This window comes from Pinus tabuliformis, chromosome 1_1 (genome assembly GCF_031772625.1).
Source record: "Pinus tabuliformis cultivar Carrire ecotype Pingquan chromosome 1_1, CPIR1, whole genome shotgun sequence".
NCBI lineage: Eukaryota > Viridiplantae > Streptophyta > Pinopsida > Pinales > Pinaceae > Pinus > Pinus tabuliformis.
Genome location: NC_142297.1, coordinates 583332338 through 583351900, shown reverse-complemented (window position 1 = coordinate 583351900; position 19563 = coordinate 583332338). Strand labels below are relative to the sequence as shown.

At 40.3% G+C, this 19563-nt stretch overlaps 1 protein-coding gene across 4 annotated transcripts in view; it reads left to right on the top strand.

The window, feature by feature from the left end:
* The window catches only part of LOC149214593 (phytyl ester synthase 1, chloroplastic-like), a 536108-nt gene that overhangs the window by 303937 nt on the left and 212608 nt on the right, over positions 1-19563 (top strand). For all 4 annotated transcript variants that reach the window (XM_089392337.1, XM_089392339.1, XM_089392336.1 and 1 more), the window contains exon 10: positions 19174-19287. In XM_089392337.1, the coding sequence (XP_089248463.1) occupies positions 19174-19287 (114 nt within the window). The remainder of the gene's footprint in view (positions 1-19173; positions 19288-19563) is intronic.

Below are 19563 nucleotides of genomic sequence, written 5' to 3'. Positions count from 1 at the left end.
GCTTTTATAACTATTGACTCTTTCATATTTATTATGATATTTTTTTAAACAATATATGACAATTTAAGTTTGAAGTTGGCAATTATAACTCATTAGTAATGAATTATGAATATGATGCTTCATGAAAGTTGAAAGTTGTTTCATTTCATTTCATTTTATAACATTTCATTTCATGTTAGATATTATTTGTTGTAATGGTTACACTTAGCTTACAAGTACAACTTTGGTGATCAATGATGATAAATGTTATATATTGAATTTTGAAAGCTTGAAACTTTAAGATTGATGAATCATGAGACTCAATATGTTGTATGTTACTATGTTACTAACTTGCGGACGTGGTTGATGAAGATTATAACTTCTAGATGATTGTTGTCATATGGTTCAATCTATGCTTTTTTATGTTTTTTATATCTAATTCATCATTCTACATGTTTTTGTTGACATATATGTATCAAAAATTAAAAAATATAAAATATATATATATTTTTAAAAAATCGCTCCGGGATTCGCTCCCAAACCGGGAGCTTTTGAAAATGGTCGCTCCCGCTCCCGCTTCCGCTCCCGCTCCCCGCTTCCGCTCCCGCTCCCAAGTAACATTGATCCCGAGAAAGAGGCTAACTCCATTAACGAAGATTTAACTAAGAATGACATGATCGAAGAAGAAATAAAAAAGGGTCAAGTTATAACTCATGATACCTATGCGACTGATCCATAATCCTTGACAAAGCAGATGCAGAATGAAGAAAGACATGTCATGCATATCTTACATACTTCATCTAAGAGTTTTGAAGCAGAATGTTCCACGTCATCAGTGATACAGCCTGCCACAAAAAAAATCCCAAGAGAAAGAAAATGAGAAAGCGATTTGATGCATCATATGGTCGTGAACAACTTAATTTTTCGGATAGGAAAAAGTCCTACTGTATGCAGAATTGGACATGGCACATTCAAGAAATAGCTGCCAGTATGCACTATATTGAACACATCTGATGCCATGGGGTATCTTTGTATTGTATTTCAAACCTTATGCCCTGTTATTTTAGTATTTCATTTTGTAGTTAGATTTGTGTTTTTAATGTTATTAGACTAGTTAATAAATGAAGAGCTTATATATTTCCTGTGCTTAACGTTATATGGTGATTTCTTGGATAGACGCTACTTATTTTATATTGTGTGTTGCGTGGATGTAGATTCTGGATTCTCACATTGCTCCGTTGTAGCAATGTGTCCCCAACTAGAGCCAGATGTTGACCACTACGTGTCAACGACCCATAGCAGTACACCCCATTTTTTTTGCGAAAGAGATAGTGCCTGACCGACGTGTCTGTGCCGTTCAACTATCATCATCAGTGTGTTCATCATGTTATATTGTAATCCCTTTCTGAATGTGCAAACTGTATGTAATTGCATAGCTAAACCTATTTTTCTGGTGATGATCTACATTCCGGGAGGTTTTTTGTCTCACCGATCCATTCTCAGATGGTCAGCAGAGTTTTCCTTTAGCCTTACCCCAAAGCCGGAATGGATTTTTCCACTGGGATCTTAGGGGAGTCCTAGTGTTCTAGATCGAGTCTATGTAAAAGTGATTCGGGAATAATCCTAACTATTTGGTTAGGTTATTTTATTACAAATTGCTTGATCTGCTAGATTATATCTGTGTCATAGAACTGGGTAGTCTATGAGGGTCTTTTTCAAATGGGTTTTCCCCTTGAAATGTAAAAAATGTGAAATCATGATGTAAAGTGTCTTGAGGGTTGGAAAAATAATTTATCCTCTCATAGGTTAATTAATTGAATTTTCTGGTCAAAAATTTAATTAAAATCCTAAGCCAGAAATTTAATTAATTATAGGTCCTAGGTAACTTTAAATTTTTAAAGGCAAAATTCGTGGGTCCTTTAAAATTCAAATTTTAAAAGGTCTCAGGACTAAGGTAAATTAATTATTTTGCTAACTTTTAAGCCTTTGGTCCCTGGGGTTGAGTCAAAGTAAAAATTTTGAAGAAATTAATTCAAAAATTTAATTTTTGAATTAATTAAAATTCATTTAATTGAAAATTTCGAATTTCCTCAATAATTTAAAATTTCGACAGATGAGATTAAAAGAAATTTTAATCCCCATCGACGGTCGAGATTGCTTTGACGAGGATCACTTGAACTAGCCATTAGAGGATTTATCTTTAAATAGGAGGTCATTTTGTCAGTTAGGAGGATCTGATCTTCTGATCGTGTACTAAGCAAAAAGCTCTCTTGTAATCTTTTTATGAACAATAAAGAAAGACTTTGGGGTTAATTTCTGCTGGTGTTACTCTTCGTGAAAATATTGTAAGATGTGTCATTTTCATGTATATATTTCTTTTTAGCCATTGATGTAGCTTTCTGAAGAGTGATTTGAGTACATGTATCTTGCTCAGTTGCTCAGGTTTGAATGATAATTTAAGTTTTGAATATAATAGCAGGAATCTCTATTTATTCGAATTTTATTATCGATTTCTCGCTCTATGTTGATGGTTAAATTGAGTTTTGCAGGAAGTCCTTGATTATTAGATCATTGGTTATTCGAGGAATTTCTTGGCTCAACCATCCAACTCCCGATCTGTGTTTTCTGAAGAGACCTGCTTTAATTTGATCCCGGGCTTATCATAAGATATATTTTTTATGGGTAATGCATGAAGGGTTTTGAGCTCAGTACCTCCTCTAAAATTCAAAAAAAAAAATTGTGCTAAATCGATAGATCTGGCTGGTGAGAGCCTCATATTATCAGATCTGGGAGAGGTGTTCGACTCACACTCCCTAGATCTAATAGATTTGTCATTCATGTACATAGATCTGTAATTATTTTTAGTTTTCTAACTTGGGTTTTCTGGGTTTTAGGTTTTTTTGGGACATTGTATATATCGTTTGAGTGTTTCTTGTTGTCCTGTAGTGCAGATCTGAAGCTAAAAGCTGCATAGAGTCCAGATCTAGGCCCTGGAGGGTAAGATCTAGATCTCTGGGATTCGTTAAAATCGTTTTCTAGGGATATTGTTCGGACATTTTGCAGTCTAGGGTTTAAATTTAATAATTTTTTTTCATCTGGAAAATTTTATAAGGGTTTCAAAGATATCTGAAGTAAAAGGATTTAAATTTTTTATTAAGATTTCTGGAAAGTTTTGAGGGGTTTCTGGGTCACCTGTCCGCTGCTCCCTGTGGTTTTCATTTTTTATTGCAGGAAAATTTCGAAATTTTTGGGAAAACTGTGTAAGACCCTCGCTATTCTCGCTACCCATCAGATCCGCCCTCTCTTCTACATGCAACTCCTTACCATATACCTGCAAAAACCCTTGCAGTTTTCTGCATCTATCAAACCGCAAGAAACTCCATCATCTGGCTCCCATCGTTACACCTTCAACCCCACTGTTCGGTCGTTGCTCCTGGGTATTGTCTCCATGCTGCCATACCCTTACGCGTTCATCCTTGTGGCTACCCTCAGCTCCGTCCACAACCTGTCCTTCCACGCATTCTCTGCTCCAGACCTCCATTCCTTCCACTACCCTTTCCTTGCATTCCATCCTCCATCGATTTTTGTTGCATGCTATCTGTAGCAAACTCCTCACCGCAGCAAAGCCTTCCTCCTCTTGCTGCTTTGATCCACCAGCGTGCTTCCATCCCTCCTACGCTGCTATAGCTCCCTAATCCGCAGCTATCCATAGCCATTCCTTCGTCCAGCTCTTTTCCCTCTACGCAACTCATATCTCCCATGCTGCTCTGTCAAATCCTTGTCAGATCCACACCAAAACCCTTTCCTTAACCCACAACTCTATTTGCTTCCCGTCGAGTTCCTCCTCCATCCGTCGACTTGCAAAAAATCCTACATATTCCCTCTTTTTCCATTGGTACTTGCAGCTGCAAAAAACATAAGAGACATTCGACCCTTTTTTATTTTTTTTATTATATGTGTTTGATTTAGTTTTAGGTTAGGGTGTATATAAATTTTTTAGTTTCATTTGTATATAATGGTTAGGTCCTTTTAATTTTATTTATTTATTTATTTATTTATTTTTAGGTTTGCCTCATTAAAAATTAAAAGTTCTAAAAAAAAATAGATTTTGATTTTCACTTTTAACTTGATTTGTTTTCATTTCAATTTTATTTTGTAATTTATGATTTTTATTTTTGATTTAAGATTATGAACTTTAAAAAATCTAAAATCTTAAAAAAATCTAAAATATCCTAAAATATTTAAAAATTACAAAATTTAAAAGAATCTAAAATCTAAAACATTTAAAAGTTTTTAAACATTAAAAATAAAAAAATAAAAAAGGGGAAGGGGCTTCTTTTCATTTTTAATGTGACATCCTAAAGTTTTAAATCAAAATAAATTTCACATCTAAAGGTTTTAAATTTTTATGTGGCCTCTGGCCCATTAAAAAATTATTAAATCTTTTTCCATTTATTTTGGTCACATTTAGTCTTGCTTAGCACACCAAAAAGTTTTCCTAAAGACTAATCAAATTTGTCAAGGATAAAATCTAAAGGAGAATTTTGTGGTATCATCATTTCTTTTTCTCTATAGTTAAATGTGCTTAAATTTTCATATATAAAGATTAACTATATTAAAGTGGTAAATTTCCTAGAGTTGGGTCACTAAGAATAATCATTTAAATTCTAGGATCTAAATCGGTTAGCATTTAAATTTCGTGGCTGTGTAAAGTATTTAAATTTCTTAAAATTTAATTGCTAATGCATTGTGCATCTGTTGAATATCTTGCATCTATCTATCGTCATTGCTTGGATTATTTAATGCTCGTTACATGCTAGACATTTTACAAATGCTTTCAAGTGATTGTTAAAGAATCTTGGCGTGGAACTATAATAGATTGCATACCTCTGTTTCCTAAGCAGCAGTTGCTAATCGATTACTTGGTCTTCATTTCGCTAGCAAGATCGTTGACTCCATAAGGCACTAGTGTTATTCGTTTAAAATCAAATCAAATCCTAAGTCTTGCTAAACCTTAATCAAGTACTTGATCGCCTCGCTATGTCTCCCTAACTGGTTGGTTCCCAACTAGTTTTTCTTCATTCCATTTTTCCATAGCGTCTACCCCCCTTAGCCTGTTGTAGGGAGACAACTTAAACGGAGAGATTGGGGATCAGGGTGACAGCCCACAATCTGAGTGTTGTCGCGGTGCCTAGACATTCTATGCGAAAACATGCACATTAGCATTATTTTCTTAGTTCCAATAGTTTATTTTCCGCTGCATTTTTATTTGCGAAGATTGCAATACTGAGTTATCTGTTATTTGTAGTAAGCTAATTATAGAAGACAAATAAACTGCATAAGTTAGCAGAATAATATCCAATAACTGTACTTGTGGAAATTTCACACTCACTAGGGCTCATTCAAGAAAGAGACACAATATAAGTTCAAAGGCTTCTTTAAGGAAGCAATTCGCTCTCAATGATAAGATCTAGGAAAGGGAGGTGCAAGACCTAGGGTTTGAATTATTCGACAATAATGAGAGTTCCAAAGCTAAAGACCAAAGAGAAAAGGTTCCTTGTGATGGATTCCAACAATTACAAGGCTCATGAAACCTTCAAGAAAGTCCTCAAGTTGAGGGAGAAGAAACTAGGGTTTCCCTCTCAGGGAAACACCTAGGGCAAGAGTTTTTATGGATGAAATTTAAGTAGATTCCCATTAGAATGATAGGTCATGTAGTGAAGACCTACTACCTCTTTATGTTTAGGCTCTCAAAGCACCAAAAACCCTCCTGCGTAAAATTTCACTCTAAGCCCTAGATTCTCCTTCCTAGCCTTAAAAGAACTAAATTTGAGAGAAATTGAAGGGGGAAATTTCAAGATGATCACCAAGTGATAGGAATAGTGCCTTGTCCTATTGGAATATGGAGTCTAGGATGCTTAAGATAAGCCAAATTTGTCTCCAAGGAAGCTGAGATTTGATACCCTAGCTATCAAATTTCCAGCATTTACCCATTCAATGGCATAATGGAGTTTCATGGGAGAGATACAAGGATATCACCACTAGGAACATTCATTACATGTTATGATGAGTAATGCATACAACATTCATTTAGATATTCTTCAATAAATTGATCTTCAACAAATCAGGGAACAAAAAATTAACCTAGAATCAATAATTCCATGCATTAGACATTCAAGAAAAGATATTCAACAACAGGATTCACTTACAAGATAACATGCAATATATCCTTCCATTAAACCAAGAATAGCTCCAAAGAATATCCAAAAATCAGCTTCCAAACATCAAAGTGCATCCTATGATCTCCAATTCACCCACAAGAAGCAAGTGTGAGTTCTCTAAAGAGGTCCGAATTCACAAAGTTGATGATGAGAGAGATTAAATGAGGTCTCTCTAATATATATGTGTCCAATGATGTCTAATTTTAACCTATTAGCCCCTCAACTAATAAAATAATGGGAAAATACTCAGTAGGGTCATAATTCGACCTTATAGCCAATGTTAAAACATAATAATAACCCATAGGCTCAAAAATTCAAGGTCTAGGTGTTGGCCCCTAGACTTCCATGCAAATCATCCCGTGTACCCCAGTGTTGGGTTTGGGGAACAATAGTTGTTCTCATGGGTCTCCTGGTGGTGAAATAGCTTGTTTCTGCTCCATCATTGAGGGCTCTGAGGATTGGTGCTAACCCTTCCATGTCCCAATGGGTGAGATGTTGGAATTTCTAAGTTTAAACGTTAGAAATTCTTCCTGTACTATTTGATTTATTTCTTCCTATTTGTTCAATTACTTAACAAGTTATTTACCATGTAAATACTGAAAATAAATACAAGTACAGTATCAACACATACAGATCTCAAATGAAAGTAAACAAGCACACAAGTGACAACGTTGTTTTTAGACTAATTCCCCTAAAAAACCCAATGCGGGAAAATCGGTGCAACTATTCAGAGGGTTTTATTATTATGTAGTTTCAGAATACAACCTGGGTGCCAGAAATGGCTCACCTAATAGAGAATGGCCTTGGCAGTAGTACCTCTTAGTCGGAGACAAATATTCTGGCTAAATCACTGGATGAATGATCCCACAACAACAATGTAGCTTATGCTACTCTGCGTCACTCTGATAGGGTCTGCGTCACCCTATCCGACTCTCCAGCTCTCAATCTGTCCCACGAAATGCTCCTAGCACTGCCTCTAGGCACTACGTCAGCGTCTCTGGCCCAGCGTAAGCTTCTTTGGGCTCTGCGTCAACTTCTGGAGCCTATGCGTCAGCCCTTGGACCCTCTGCGTCTCACACGCTGGCCCTCTAGCTAGCTCTGCGTCCCTCTCCCAGCTCTGCGCTAATCATCCTAGTACTAACTCTGCTTCTCTGCTATGTATTCATTGCCCCTCAGCTGCAACTCAGATCACTCATTCAACTTCCTCGACAAACCCTGCCCCAGAAAATCGAGTTCTTGATCTCTCTCGGTGTGTTCTCCAACTGACCCTCAAGCCTCCTCTTATACTTTTCTCGTTGGTCCATCAACAGCCGAGATTAAGTCTCTATTCAACGGCTAAGATTAGATTTGGCTTGATCCATGACTTTTACACCCTTCTAACACAATTTTATATTAATACCCCTTAATATTTTATTTTTCCTATTTTAGACTTAGGAACTCCATTAAAAATATTAATTATTTTAATATCTCCCAAACTGTTTATTATATGCCCAAACCATTTCTGGGCCTTGGAGATCTCATGTGCTATAGCCTCTCCACCAATTTTCATGGCTAGACCACATCCGATGCTACCCCAAATCAACACTCCCTCTTAGCGAGGATTATGCTCTAGTAATACTCCTTATTGAGTATCACCCTGATCATCCAGCATCGGTCCCTGTTCTGATGCTAGGCCTCCCTTACCAACATCCTCTGCACTGCTGCATCATGCACTACTTCTCATGGCCTTGCCACTGCCACTACTGCATCTGTACGGCAGCTCCCTCTACATCTGTGCTGCTGCCCATGGCCTTGCCACTTCCAATGTTGTATCTGCCCTGCATCCCCTCTCATCATGCTGCATCGTGTTGCCCATAGCACTGCCAATGCTAACTGCTGCACTGCAACTCAGTTACTGAGAAGTGAGTAATTGATCCTCCCAACTATGACATCTATTTCAGGCTAGAAACACTCCCAATGTTGAAGCTCCCTTCGTCGCTGACAAGTGCTCCCTCTAGTGACCTCTACACTACTGCAACACTCCATGCATCTCGTATTGTTAACCGGGGGGTTAGAAGGGGGGCGGAGCCCCCCCTTCGTTGTGCCAATTGCGTAGTGGGGGGAGTCATAGGGGTTTTGAGGGGTGCAGGTAACCCCACTCTATGGGGTCCGGGGCAGCGCCCCAAAAAATTTTGGTTTTGAACCCTATATTAGGTTGGGCGGACCTACCTATGGTTTTGTGCATGTTTTTCGCACATGGTTTTGGACGCGATGGTTTTCAGTCCATGGTTTTGGACGCGATGGTTTTCAATCCATGGTATTGGATGCTTCGGCATGTATAAATATGTATTGTAACATTGAAAGGAAAAGAATGAAAAATCAAGCTGGTAGTCTTGGTTTTGGGATCCAGGGGAAAATTTCTGTGTATATGTGTTTTATGTGTTATGCTCTCGCATTGTTTATTTTCTGTGTTTTAGAATTCGCATGTAGGTAATTTATGTACGGGGTTAAAACCTAATGTCCCGGGACTCCTGCATTGTAGCAGCCTCTGTCGCTCCATCCACATCCGTCTCTACCGATATCTGCCAGTCCTGCTACTTCTCTTCAGGCCTCTTGTAGCAAGGTATAATCTAAGAGGTTGGGTACTTCAAGGATCTTGCCCCTCATCGTCTGTAGTCCATCTAACTACAGCTCGATGTCTCCCCACTTCCTCTCAAACGATGCATAAGCACTCATGGCACAGTCGTCATCTATCTCCACTTCTTTCTTCACCCTCGCTAGTGCTTCCTTGGTCTTAGAAGCCTCTCCCTTGCTTTTCTTCCTCGAACACTGGTTCACATAGTGACCCAGTTCCCCACAGTGGAAGCACTTGACCTTGAAGAGGTCCTTCTTCTTCTGTTTCTCCTGCTTTCCCGCAGATGCTAGAGATGCATCCTCCTATTCCTCCTTCTTGATTCTGACCCCTTTACCGCTACTCCCCACCTTGGTCAACTGTTTGATCTCTTCTTGACGAAGAATTGCCCACAGTTCCTCCCAGTTTGGAAGTTTCGACCTGCCCAGTAAGTTTTGGACAAATACCTCCCATTCCTCTGAGACTGCGTTTAGTGCGGTCATCACCAATATCTCCTAATTTGGTGTGGCCCCTGTGGGAGTAAGTTGATCCCGGATCTCAATCAATCGCCCGAGGAAGATATCTATCTGCTCGCCCCTCTGCATCTGGTATGACCGCAACTGATTTTCAAGTAACATCTTCCTCTGCACGGAAGTATGCTGATACAACTTTTTCAGGGCATCCCACATCTCATTTGCTATATTATTCTTGGCAATATGTGGTACCACGTGATCCTTGGCCCCGTCAAGGATGATGCACTTAGCCCTAGCCATTGCCTCCTCATACTTCTCTTTTTTCAGCCAAGTCAACTGGGATCACTATCGTTTTCAAGGTGAAGTGCTTGATGCGATACATGTCTAGAATGGACAAGATCCTCGCCTTCCAGACTACGAAGTTGGAAGCTACGTCCAGTCTATCCTGATCTCTCAGCCCATTCACTACTCCTCTTTCGACTCTTCCGAGTCTCTCTACTTCCCTCTTGGAAGTCCTCTGATCGACTCCTGCTGAGTCTCTCAACTTCCTGTCTGGAAGTTCTCGGTTTGACTCCCTCTGAGTCTCGATTTCCCTTCTGGAAACCCCTCTGCCAATGTCAAGATGCCCCACTCTGATCGTTTGTGAAACTGCACCATTGATCTGGGTTCCTTGGTTAGAAATCCTTGGAAGCAACTCCCTCCTCCTTGGTCTTGCCCTTTTTGGTACTGTTCTGAACACAGTGCCCCACCAACTTTGCTCTGCAAACTACCCACAGCCTCCTATGCCCCAGTAATCTGAAGGTCTGAGCCTCTAGACTCTGCACAATCCCAACATTGGCAAAATTTGCACCTCCTGGCCACAACGTCGATCCTTCTTGACCAAGAAAGATGACCGAGAACTGTGTAGGTCAGGTCTGCTCTTCTCTGCCTCTGTGCTGATCCTCCTCCTTGCTCGAACTGATGATGCAGGCCCTCTGTGTCACCCTTCCTTGCTGCTTTCTGTTATGAACAACTTTTGTCACTCGGGACAGTTGTTTCTGTTGCTACTGCTCTGCTTGGTTGATGCCTTCAGTTATTTTGTGATCTGTAACCATGCTCTGATACCATGTTGGAATTTCTAAGTTTAACCCTTAGAAATTCTTCCTGTACTATCTAATTTATTTCTTCCTACTTGTTCAATTACTCAACAAGTTATTTACCATGTAAATACCGAAAATAAATACAAGTACAATATCAACACATACAGATCATCAACTAAAAGTAAACAAGCACACAAGTGACACCATTGTTTTTTGACTAATGTCCCTGGAAAAACCAAATGCGGGAAAGCCGGTACAACTATTCAGAGGGTTTTATTATTATGCAGTTTCAGGATACAACTTGGGTGCCAGAAATGGCTCACCCAACAGAGAATTCCCTTGGCAGTAGTAGCTCTCTATCGAAGACAGATATTCCGGCTATATCACCAGATGAACGATCCCATAGCAATAATGCAGCTTCTTTTGCTTTGCGTCACTCTGATTGGGACTGTATCACCCTATCCAGCTCTCCAACTTTCAGTCTGTCCCACGAAATGCTCCCAGCGCTGCCTCTAGGCACTACGTCAGCCTCTTTGGTCTAGCGTCAGCCTCTTTGGGCTCTGCGTCGACTTTTGGAGCCTCTGCGTCAGCCCCTAGACCCTCTGCCTCTCACATGCTGGCCCTCTAGCTAGCTTCGTGTCCCTCTCCCGGCTCTGTGTTGATCCTCTTGGTACTAACTCTGCCTCTCTACTATGTATTCACTACCCCTCAACTACAACTCAGATCTCTTACTCAATTTCCTCAACAAACCCTGCCCCAGAAAATCGAGTTCATGATCTCTCTCGGTGTGTTCTCCAATTGACCCTCAAGCCTCCTCTTATACTTTTTTCGTTGGTCCATCAACGACCGAGATTAAATCTCTAATCAATGACTAAGATTAGATTTGTGTTGATCCATGACTTTTGGACCCTTCTAACACAGTTTTATATTAATAACCATTAATATTTTATTTTTCCTAAGTTTAGACTTAGGAACTCCATTAAAAATATTACTTATTTTAATATCTCCCAAACTGTTTAGAATCTACCCAAACCATTTCTGGGTCTTGGAGATCTCATGTGCTATAGCCTTTCCACCAATTTTCGTGGCTAGAGGACATCCTATGCTACCCCAAATCAACATGAGACAAACCTAATCTAGGCTTAAGATCAGTTGCCAAACCATGTGATCACTATTAAGTCAGTTGGGGCATGCTAGTCCAAGTGCATCATATCATGAATAATATGGGGCAAAGTGCAAGCTTGTTGAGGTTCTGAGGGTGCCCATGGATATGAATGATTGTTTGCAAGTGAAAGGAGTCCCATAACTATCAAGTTCAACTGTAGGGTTTCATTATGCTCCTATAGTGGGCTTGAGTCCCAGTTAAGTTGCCTAACCCATGACGAAAACCACTTGCGAATCACACTTCATGCAAAGCCCCCCTTCCAAATTTGGGGCTTTGATCACATAATAGTGTTACCTACCTAGGTAGGAGTGGTTAATGGATGACACTATTAGGTGTTCCCAACGCCTAAGGGGAAAGATGAGTCCCTGCTACATCCTTCAATCAATAGGTTTCATATGAATAATGATGGAATGGAGGGGAAAAAGGGTCTTAGGGCCAAATGCCATGGTCAAAAGGGTAGCAATGATGAGGAATTCCACATTTTGGGTGTACATATGTTAGGAGGGAGCAATCGTGGATGCATGAGTTTCCCCAACCTTTGTTTTTCCACCCTCTTATTGCCTTTTGCTTTTTCCTGATTTTCCTTTGTATTACTACCTGAAGCTCTAGGAAATGAGAGCATGCTTTGAATGATGTGCACCAGTGGTTACCCCCTTAGTGGTGGGGTAGTTCATTGCCCACCAGCGGTTGGGACATGCAAGGGTTCCTTTCAATGATGTGGTAGGGCAACATTGGCCCCAGAAACTAGGTGATGGCCATAATGATAAAGGGTAGAGTTCATGCTTGGCCTTTTCCCACGTGCTAATGTTAATTGTGAAAATTTGGAAGACCCAAATTTCTACCGCAACAACTAATTAAGTTCCTTCTATTTGTTAATTACTGAACAAATTATTTACTGTTTCCTACAGTAAACACCGAAACTAATACACTATAGTCTTCACCAATTAATTATAAGCGGAAACAAGAAACTGAGCAGGAAAGAAATACAACAAACATTACACCGTTGTTTTTGGACAAATGTCCCTAGCAAAACCCAATGCGGGAAAACCGGTGCAACAACTCTGAGGGTTTTATTATTATGCAGTAGTAATTTCTCAATACAATCTTTGGCCAATCCAGTTATAGAGAATATCACTGACAAAGAGATTTGTGAGATTACCTCACACTATCACTGGACGTCCTAGCTGATCCAACCCTTGAATGAACAGCCCTTGGCTGCCTCTGTGTTGCCTCTGTGCAGCATCTGCATCAGCCCAACGTCACACTATCTAGGATCTGCGTCACTCTTTGTGGCTAATTGATTTGCCTCTGAGATTCTGACTTCTGCTCTCCCAGTCTCACACCTCGGCTTCCAACTATAGAAATCGAACCCTCCAACAAATTTCAGACTCCCTCAAGGCTTCTGCGCTGCCTCTGCTTTAGCCTACGTTGCCTCTATGTGAACCTGCATTAGCCTCTTCTGGCTCTGCGCTGCCTCTCCCAGATCTCTCTTTGCCTCCTCTGCTGAGTATTCCCGGATCAGGAGAAATCTCCAACCGAAACTATCCCTACCCCTCACTGCAAAAGCTCACTTCGAATTTCTCTCTGACAGCTGCTCTGCTTCAGAAATTCGATCTTATGAACTCTACTCGATGTGTTCCCCAAGTTCCCCTCAAGCCTCTTCTTATATCTTTCTGTTGGACAACCAACGGCCCATATTAACTTCTAATCAATGGCTTAGATCATTTTGGCCTGATCCTCGTCTTCTTTATTGGGTTGTGTTATATTCTTTCCACGACTAGCCCACGTAGTTAACCGGGGGTTAGAGGGGGGGAGGCCACAGGGGGTTTGAGGGGTACCCATAACCCCACTTTATGGGGTTCAGGGCAGCGACCTGGAAAATTTTGGTTTTGGACCCTACGTTAGGTTGGGCGGACCCACCTATGGTTTTGTGCATGATTTTCGCACATGGTTTTGGACGCGATGGTTTTTTTCGGTCCATGGTTTTGGATGCGATGGTTTTTTGGTCCATGGTATTGGATGCTTCGGTATGTATAAATATGTATTGTAGCATTGAAAGAAATATAATGAAAAATCAAGCTGGTAGTCCCGGTTTTGGGATCTAGGAGAAAATCTCTGTGTATATGTGTTTTATGTGTTATGCTCTCGCATTGTTTATTTTCTGTGTTTTAGAATTCGTATGCAGGTAATTTCCATATGGGGTTAAAACCTACATTCTTCTAGAAGTTATACCCACAGTTTAGATTAATACCCATTAATTATTTTAATTTCCTAAGTTTAGACTTAGGGTCCCATTAAAAATAATTAATTCTTTTAATAAAACTGTCTCTGGGTGGAATTTCCAAAAACGATTTCTGGGTACTGGAGAATGCATGTGTCTAAGCCTCCCTACAAATTTTGAGACTTAGAGCACATCCAATGCTACCAGAAATAAACACTCCCTATTAGCGAGGAATGTGTTCTAGCAATGCACCTTGCTGAAGCATCACTCTGTTCTGTAACATCTCCTTCTGCGTTTTTGATGTCTGACATCTTGTCCACCAACTACTGCGCAAATGCTGCATCTGTACTGTTGTTGACCCTGCCACTGTCAACACTGCATCCATATTGCAACTCCCTCTCAATTCTGCATTCGTGCTACTGCTGGCACTGCCACTGCCAATACTACATCTGCACTACAACCTTCTCCAATTGTTGCTGCTACTGCATCAGCAACAGAAAAGCATCCCAAATTACTGAACTAGTGTTCAGTATGATGCATCTCGTTGTTGGAGTTTTACTGCTGCTAGTCTCTACACTGACCCTCTGAAGCCTCTGCACTGCTACTGACCTCTGCTTTGTGCCATCCACACTGCTGTGAACTCTGCTCTGCGCTTCTCAGTCTCTGGCGGTACTAGCCACCGCAACTGTCACTCTGACATTCCTCTGCACCAACTGACACTGGTCCATCCTGCTACTACTAATTGGGGCTCCCGCAGCAAGGAATTGATCTGAGAGGTGGGCTCCTCAAGGATCTTGCCCATCTGTAGCTCTTTCGAACTACAACTCTAAATCTCCCCACCTCCCTCCCGGAGATGCCTGCGTTGACATGGCGAAATCATCCTCAATCTTTGCGGCTGCAACCTTCGGATCATGGTTCTCATCTTTGTCCTTCTTCCTGAGAGGACACCGTGTTGCGTAGTGACCGAGTTCACCACACCTGGAGCATTTGATTTTTGAAACATCTTTCTTCTTCTTCCCTTGCTCCTGCTGCCCCTTAGATGCGAGGGTTGCATTCTCTTCCTCCTCCTTGGGCTTCAACCCACTACTGCTGCTTCCATCAAGTTTACACTTGACCAAGTCCCTCCTCAGCTCCTCTTGCTTAAGAGTTGCCCACATCACATCCAAATTTGGCAAGGTCGCTTTGCCTAGGATGCTTTGGTCAAAGACTTGCCACTCCTCAGATACTGAATTTAGGGCCAGTCTTACCATCTAGAACCTTGAGGTGTTGACCCCACCACTGCCAACTCATCTCGGGTCTCCTAAATTTTTGCAAGGAACGAATCAATGCTTTCCCCCTTTTTCATCTGCATAGATCTCATCTTCTTAGAAGATCCTTGATACAACATCAACAATGAATCCCACATCTCCTTGGCAATGTTTCTGCTAGCGATGCGACAGACTATATGATCCTTCACTCTATCGAGGATCATTCTTTTTGTCTTCGCTATTTCTCCTTTGTACTTCTTGAGCAGATTTGGATCTGCTGGCTTAGCTACTACACTGTCGACGTAGACTTTGAGAAAATTCTCATCTAGAAGGCATGACATCCTTGCCTTCCATATCACATAGTTGGATGCCCCATGAACCCTATCCTGATCTCTCAGTACACTCGCTGCCATCTCTGCTAATTGAAAAAGTTGAATAGCTTCCTCTCTCCTCTATGCAGCACTAAACTAGCCTACGCACTCCCTGTTGGAGCTTGTAGATTTTCCCCTCTCCGCTGCGACTCAGCAAGTGAGAATTCAGACTCCTTGGCTGGAAGTCCTCTAAGAAGGAATTCCCTCAATCATGTCTCTCTCTTCCCTCTAACGTCTTTCTTCCCAACAATTGCTTGCAGAAAACTATGTCCCACCAAAGAACCCCTCTTCACTGAATCTAATGCTATGCTTCTCCCTCTTCTGCTGACAGATTTCGATCTAGAAATCCTACCTCTTTTTTGACTCACTCTGAGAGAGATTTACCACAAAAATCTTACCCTCCTGGCCTGAACTGCGCAATTCCTCTGGGGGTTTGAATTGCTGCCTTTGCAGGAATTTCAAACTCCCTTCCTCCTTCAATGCTGGGCTCTTCTGACAATGTTCTCTTGTTTAATCTAGCTCTGATACCATGTGAAAATTTGGAAGACCCGAATTTCTACTGCAGCAACTGATTAAGTTCCTTCTATTTGTTAATTACTGAACAAATTATTTATTGTCTCCTACAGTAAACACCGAAACTAATACAGTGCAGTCTTCACCAATTAAATTATAAGTGGAAACAAGAAACTGATAAGGAAATAAATACAACACACATTACACCATTGTTTTTGGACAAATGTCCCCAGAAAAACCCAATGCAGGAAAACCAGTGCAACAACTCTTAGGGTTTTATTATTATGTAGCATTAATTTCTGAATACAATCTCTAGATGCCTTCCCGCCAACCCAGTTACAGAGAATATCACTAACAAAGAGATTTGTGAGATTATCTCACACTGTCACAGGAAGTCCTAGCTAATCCAACCCTTGAATGAACAGCCCCTGGCTACCTCTGCGCAGTGTCTGCGTTAGCCCAACATCACACTGTCTAGGATCTGTGTCACTCTTCTTGGCTGATCGATTTACGTCTGAGGTTCTGACTTCTGCTCTCCTGGTCTCACACTCCAGCTTCCAGCTACAAAAATCGAACCCTCCAACAACTTTCGGACTCCCTCAAGGTTTTTGCACTACCTTTGCGTCAACCTACGTTGCCTCTATGTGGCCCTGTGTCAGCCTCTTATGGCTCTGTGCTGCCTCTCCCGGATCTGTCTCTACCTCCTCTGCTGAGTATTCCTGGATTAGAAGAAATCTCCAACCGGAACTATCCCTACCCCTCACTGCAAAATCTCACTTCGAATTTCTCTTCGACAATTGCTCTACTTCAAAAATTTGATCTTATGAACTCTAATCGATGTGTTCTCCAAGTGCCCCTCAAGCCTCTTCTTATATCTTTTTGTTGGACAACCAATGGCCAAGACTAACTTCTAATCAATGGCTTGATCCTAGTCTTCTTCTAGAAGTTACACCCACAGTTTAGATTAATACCCATTAATTATTTTAATTTCCTAAGTTTAGACTTAGGGTCCCATTAAAAATAATTAATTCTTTTAATAAAACTGTCTCTAGGTGGAATTTCTCAAAACAATTTATGGGTATTTGAGAATGCATGTGTCTAAGCCTCCCTGTAAAATTTGAGACTTAGAGCACATCCACTGCTACTAGAAATCAACATTAATGTCCCGCCGATCTTTTGCATTTTATAATTTTCTTTCTTTTCTTTCTTGCTTGTGGGCATGATATGATATTTCTTTTTCTTTTAGCTGCATCAACCTCTTGGGGAAAAATTTCCAAGCTTGATCCAGATATGCGGAAAAGGGGCAAGTGTGTGATAAATCTTAGTGGACCCATGGTAAAGTGGACCCGAAGATGGGAGGTGGAGTATAGGGCTTGTAATGTATGGAGGGGAAGTGACAAGTATGGAAAAGGGATAGATGGGACATGCTATCTCAATCAGGGTTTCCCACTAGTTCCCTTCCTAAAGACTTGGGCAATTAGGGGAGGTCATTAACCCCCCATTTAAGGTGAGAGAACAAAACCATAGTCAAAACTCTTCCTTCTTCCAAGTCACCCCATAATCCATGCCAAATACCCAAATGAGAAACAAGCATAAACACCAAATTTCATAATGAATAAAGTACCTTTTGGGTCAGATTGCCCACCTTCCAACATGTGCTCTTGAAAAATGGGCGAAGAGACATACAACTGATGCAGGTGGTGGAGATAAGAATGGTACATCACATCGTCTACTTGATGGCTGTTAGGAGTTGTTGATTGTCGGCTGGAAGAGATGACCAAGAGAAAAATTCTTCTATGGGGTCACCCACTTTGGGTGGGTAACAAGATGGATGTGATATCATGGGAACAGTGAAAAATGGTAAGTATGGAATAGTTATGGACAGACTACTTCAATCCAAGTTTCCCAAGTAGTGCCCCTCCTATAACCCTGAGGCCTTAGAGGTGATCTCATTGGACTAGCGCTAAAGACTAACCCATCTAATAAGGTGAGAGAACAATCTTACAGTCAAGATTGTTCAATCATCCAAATCACCCGTTTATCCATGTTAGAATGTCCAGAACATTAAGTAAGAGCACGTGATTGAAAAATGGTTAACGTACTTGCCGAGTGGTAGCCCACCATCATTCAAGAGGAATGTTGGATGGAGAGAGAAGTATGACCCATGCAAATGATGGAGGAATGTGGCATATCATCATCATTCAGCAATATATAGGGCTTTTGGTTAGCTTCTTGTCCAAGATAGGAGAAAAGCTTTCTCCTATGGGGTTAGCGACTTTTGGTGGGTAACAATAACTATTTGACCCATTGTCACTATTTATCATATCCAAAGAAATGGAGAAAACATTCAAGAATTTTGTTGGAAATCAGAGTTTTCCTTTCAAATTGGGGATGGTAAGAGGAGCTATGAGTTAGTTGAGTACCTACAAAAAGTCAATCAAAAAATACTAGTGAAAATTGGATCTCTATCACTCACAATAATCTTTTTGTTTCCATGTAGCTTCTAAACTATTTTCATGAATGCTATAGCTACTATACTTTCTTTAAATGGATGACAAAGTGATAAAAAAGGTGCGTGCTTTATGAATTGATCCACCACCACCACCATGATGGCATTCTTACCTTCCGCCTTTGGTAGACCAATGATAAGATTAATTGAGACCTCTTCCCATTGTTGACTATGTATAGTTAACGGTTTTAGAAGATCTAGAGTCTTGATCATCTTTCCATTGCTTTGTTGGAAAACCAAACTCCCTGCCATCAACTTTTGAACATAAGTTTTAAGACCCTTTCAGAAAAATTCTCTCTTATTCTGTTATTAGTTTTCAATTCCGAGTGTTCCCCTATAGGAGAATTTAGTTGTTCCAAATGGACCTTTTGTTTGAGTTAGGAATTCTGACCTAAATAAAAGAAACTCCTATCCAAAAATGAATCATTCTTCTACACAAATTTATTTAATGCGTTCGAGTCTTGTTGTAGTTGTTGAATAAGCCACCCTATATTCTGGTCATGTTGTCATTCTGTCCTTGCATATTCCACCTGATTAACTTGTAGAATTGATATAGCACAAAATAAGTCCTTGGTCTCTTCTTCTTTCCTTGAAAATATATCTGCCATTTCATTTTCTTTTCCTTTTTTTAGATAATTTCATAGTCATAACCTAGCATCTTTCTGACCCAATTTTTGTTGCACATCTGAAAAGAGTCATTGTTCTAAGAAGTAATTTGAACTATTGATCTTTTCAAGTTTCCTCTCTTAGTACTTGGAATCGTGATAAATTACTTGTATAACTTTCTGCCTCCTTGATTATTTAGGGTGAGCAATGCAAGCTCTTTTGGCCTGAGAAGGCAGAGTTTGTTCGAATGGCAGCACGATTTGAGGCCACTATTATTCCATTCGGTATTGTGGGGGAAGATGATATTGTTGAGGTTTGTTTGCTTACCAGTGCATTGAAAATAGTACTAAGGACAATTTTTTGGACTGTTATTGTTCATCTTCCTCGTTTCTGTAATATGTTCTTGTTTCTTCTTCTTTTTAACTTATTTAATAATTGATTGTCCGTATTTTAAGAATGAATTTCTTTGGTCCTCTCAAGAACGTGCAGTATGATCATGAGATATTTATGTTTTATAGTGTATAAATCTTGTTTAATGGTCCATAACAATAACAGACATGGACACACCTAAATGCTCAATCCAAGGAAA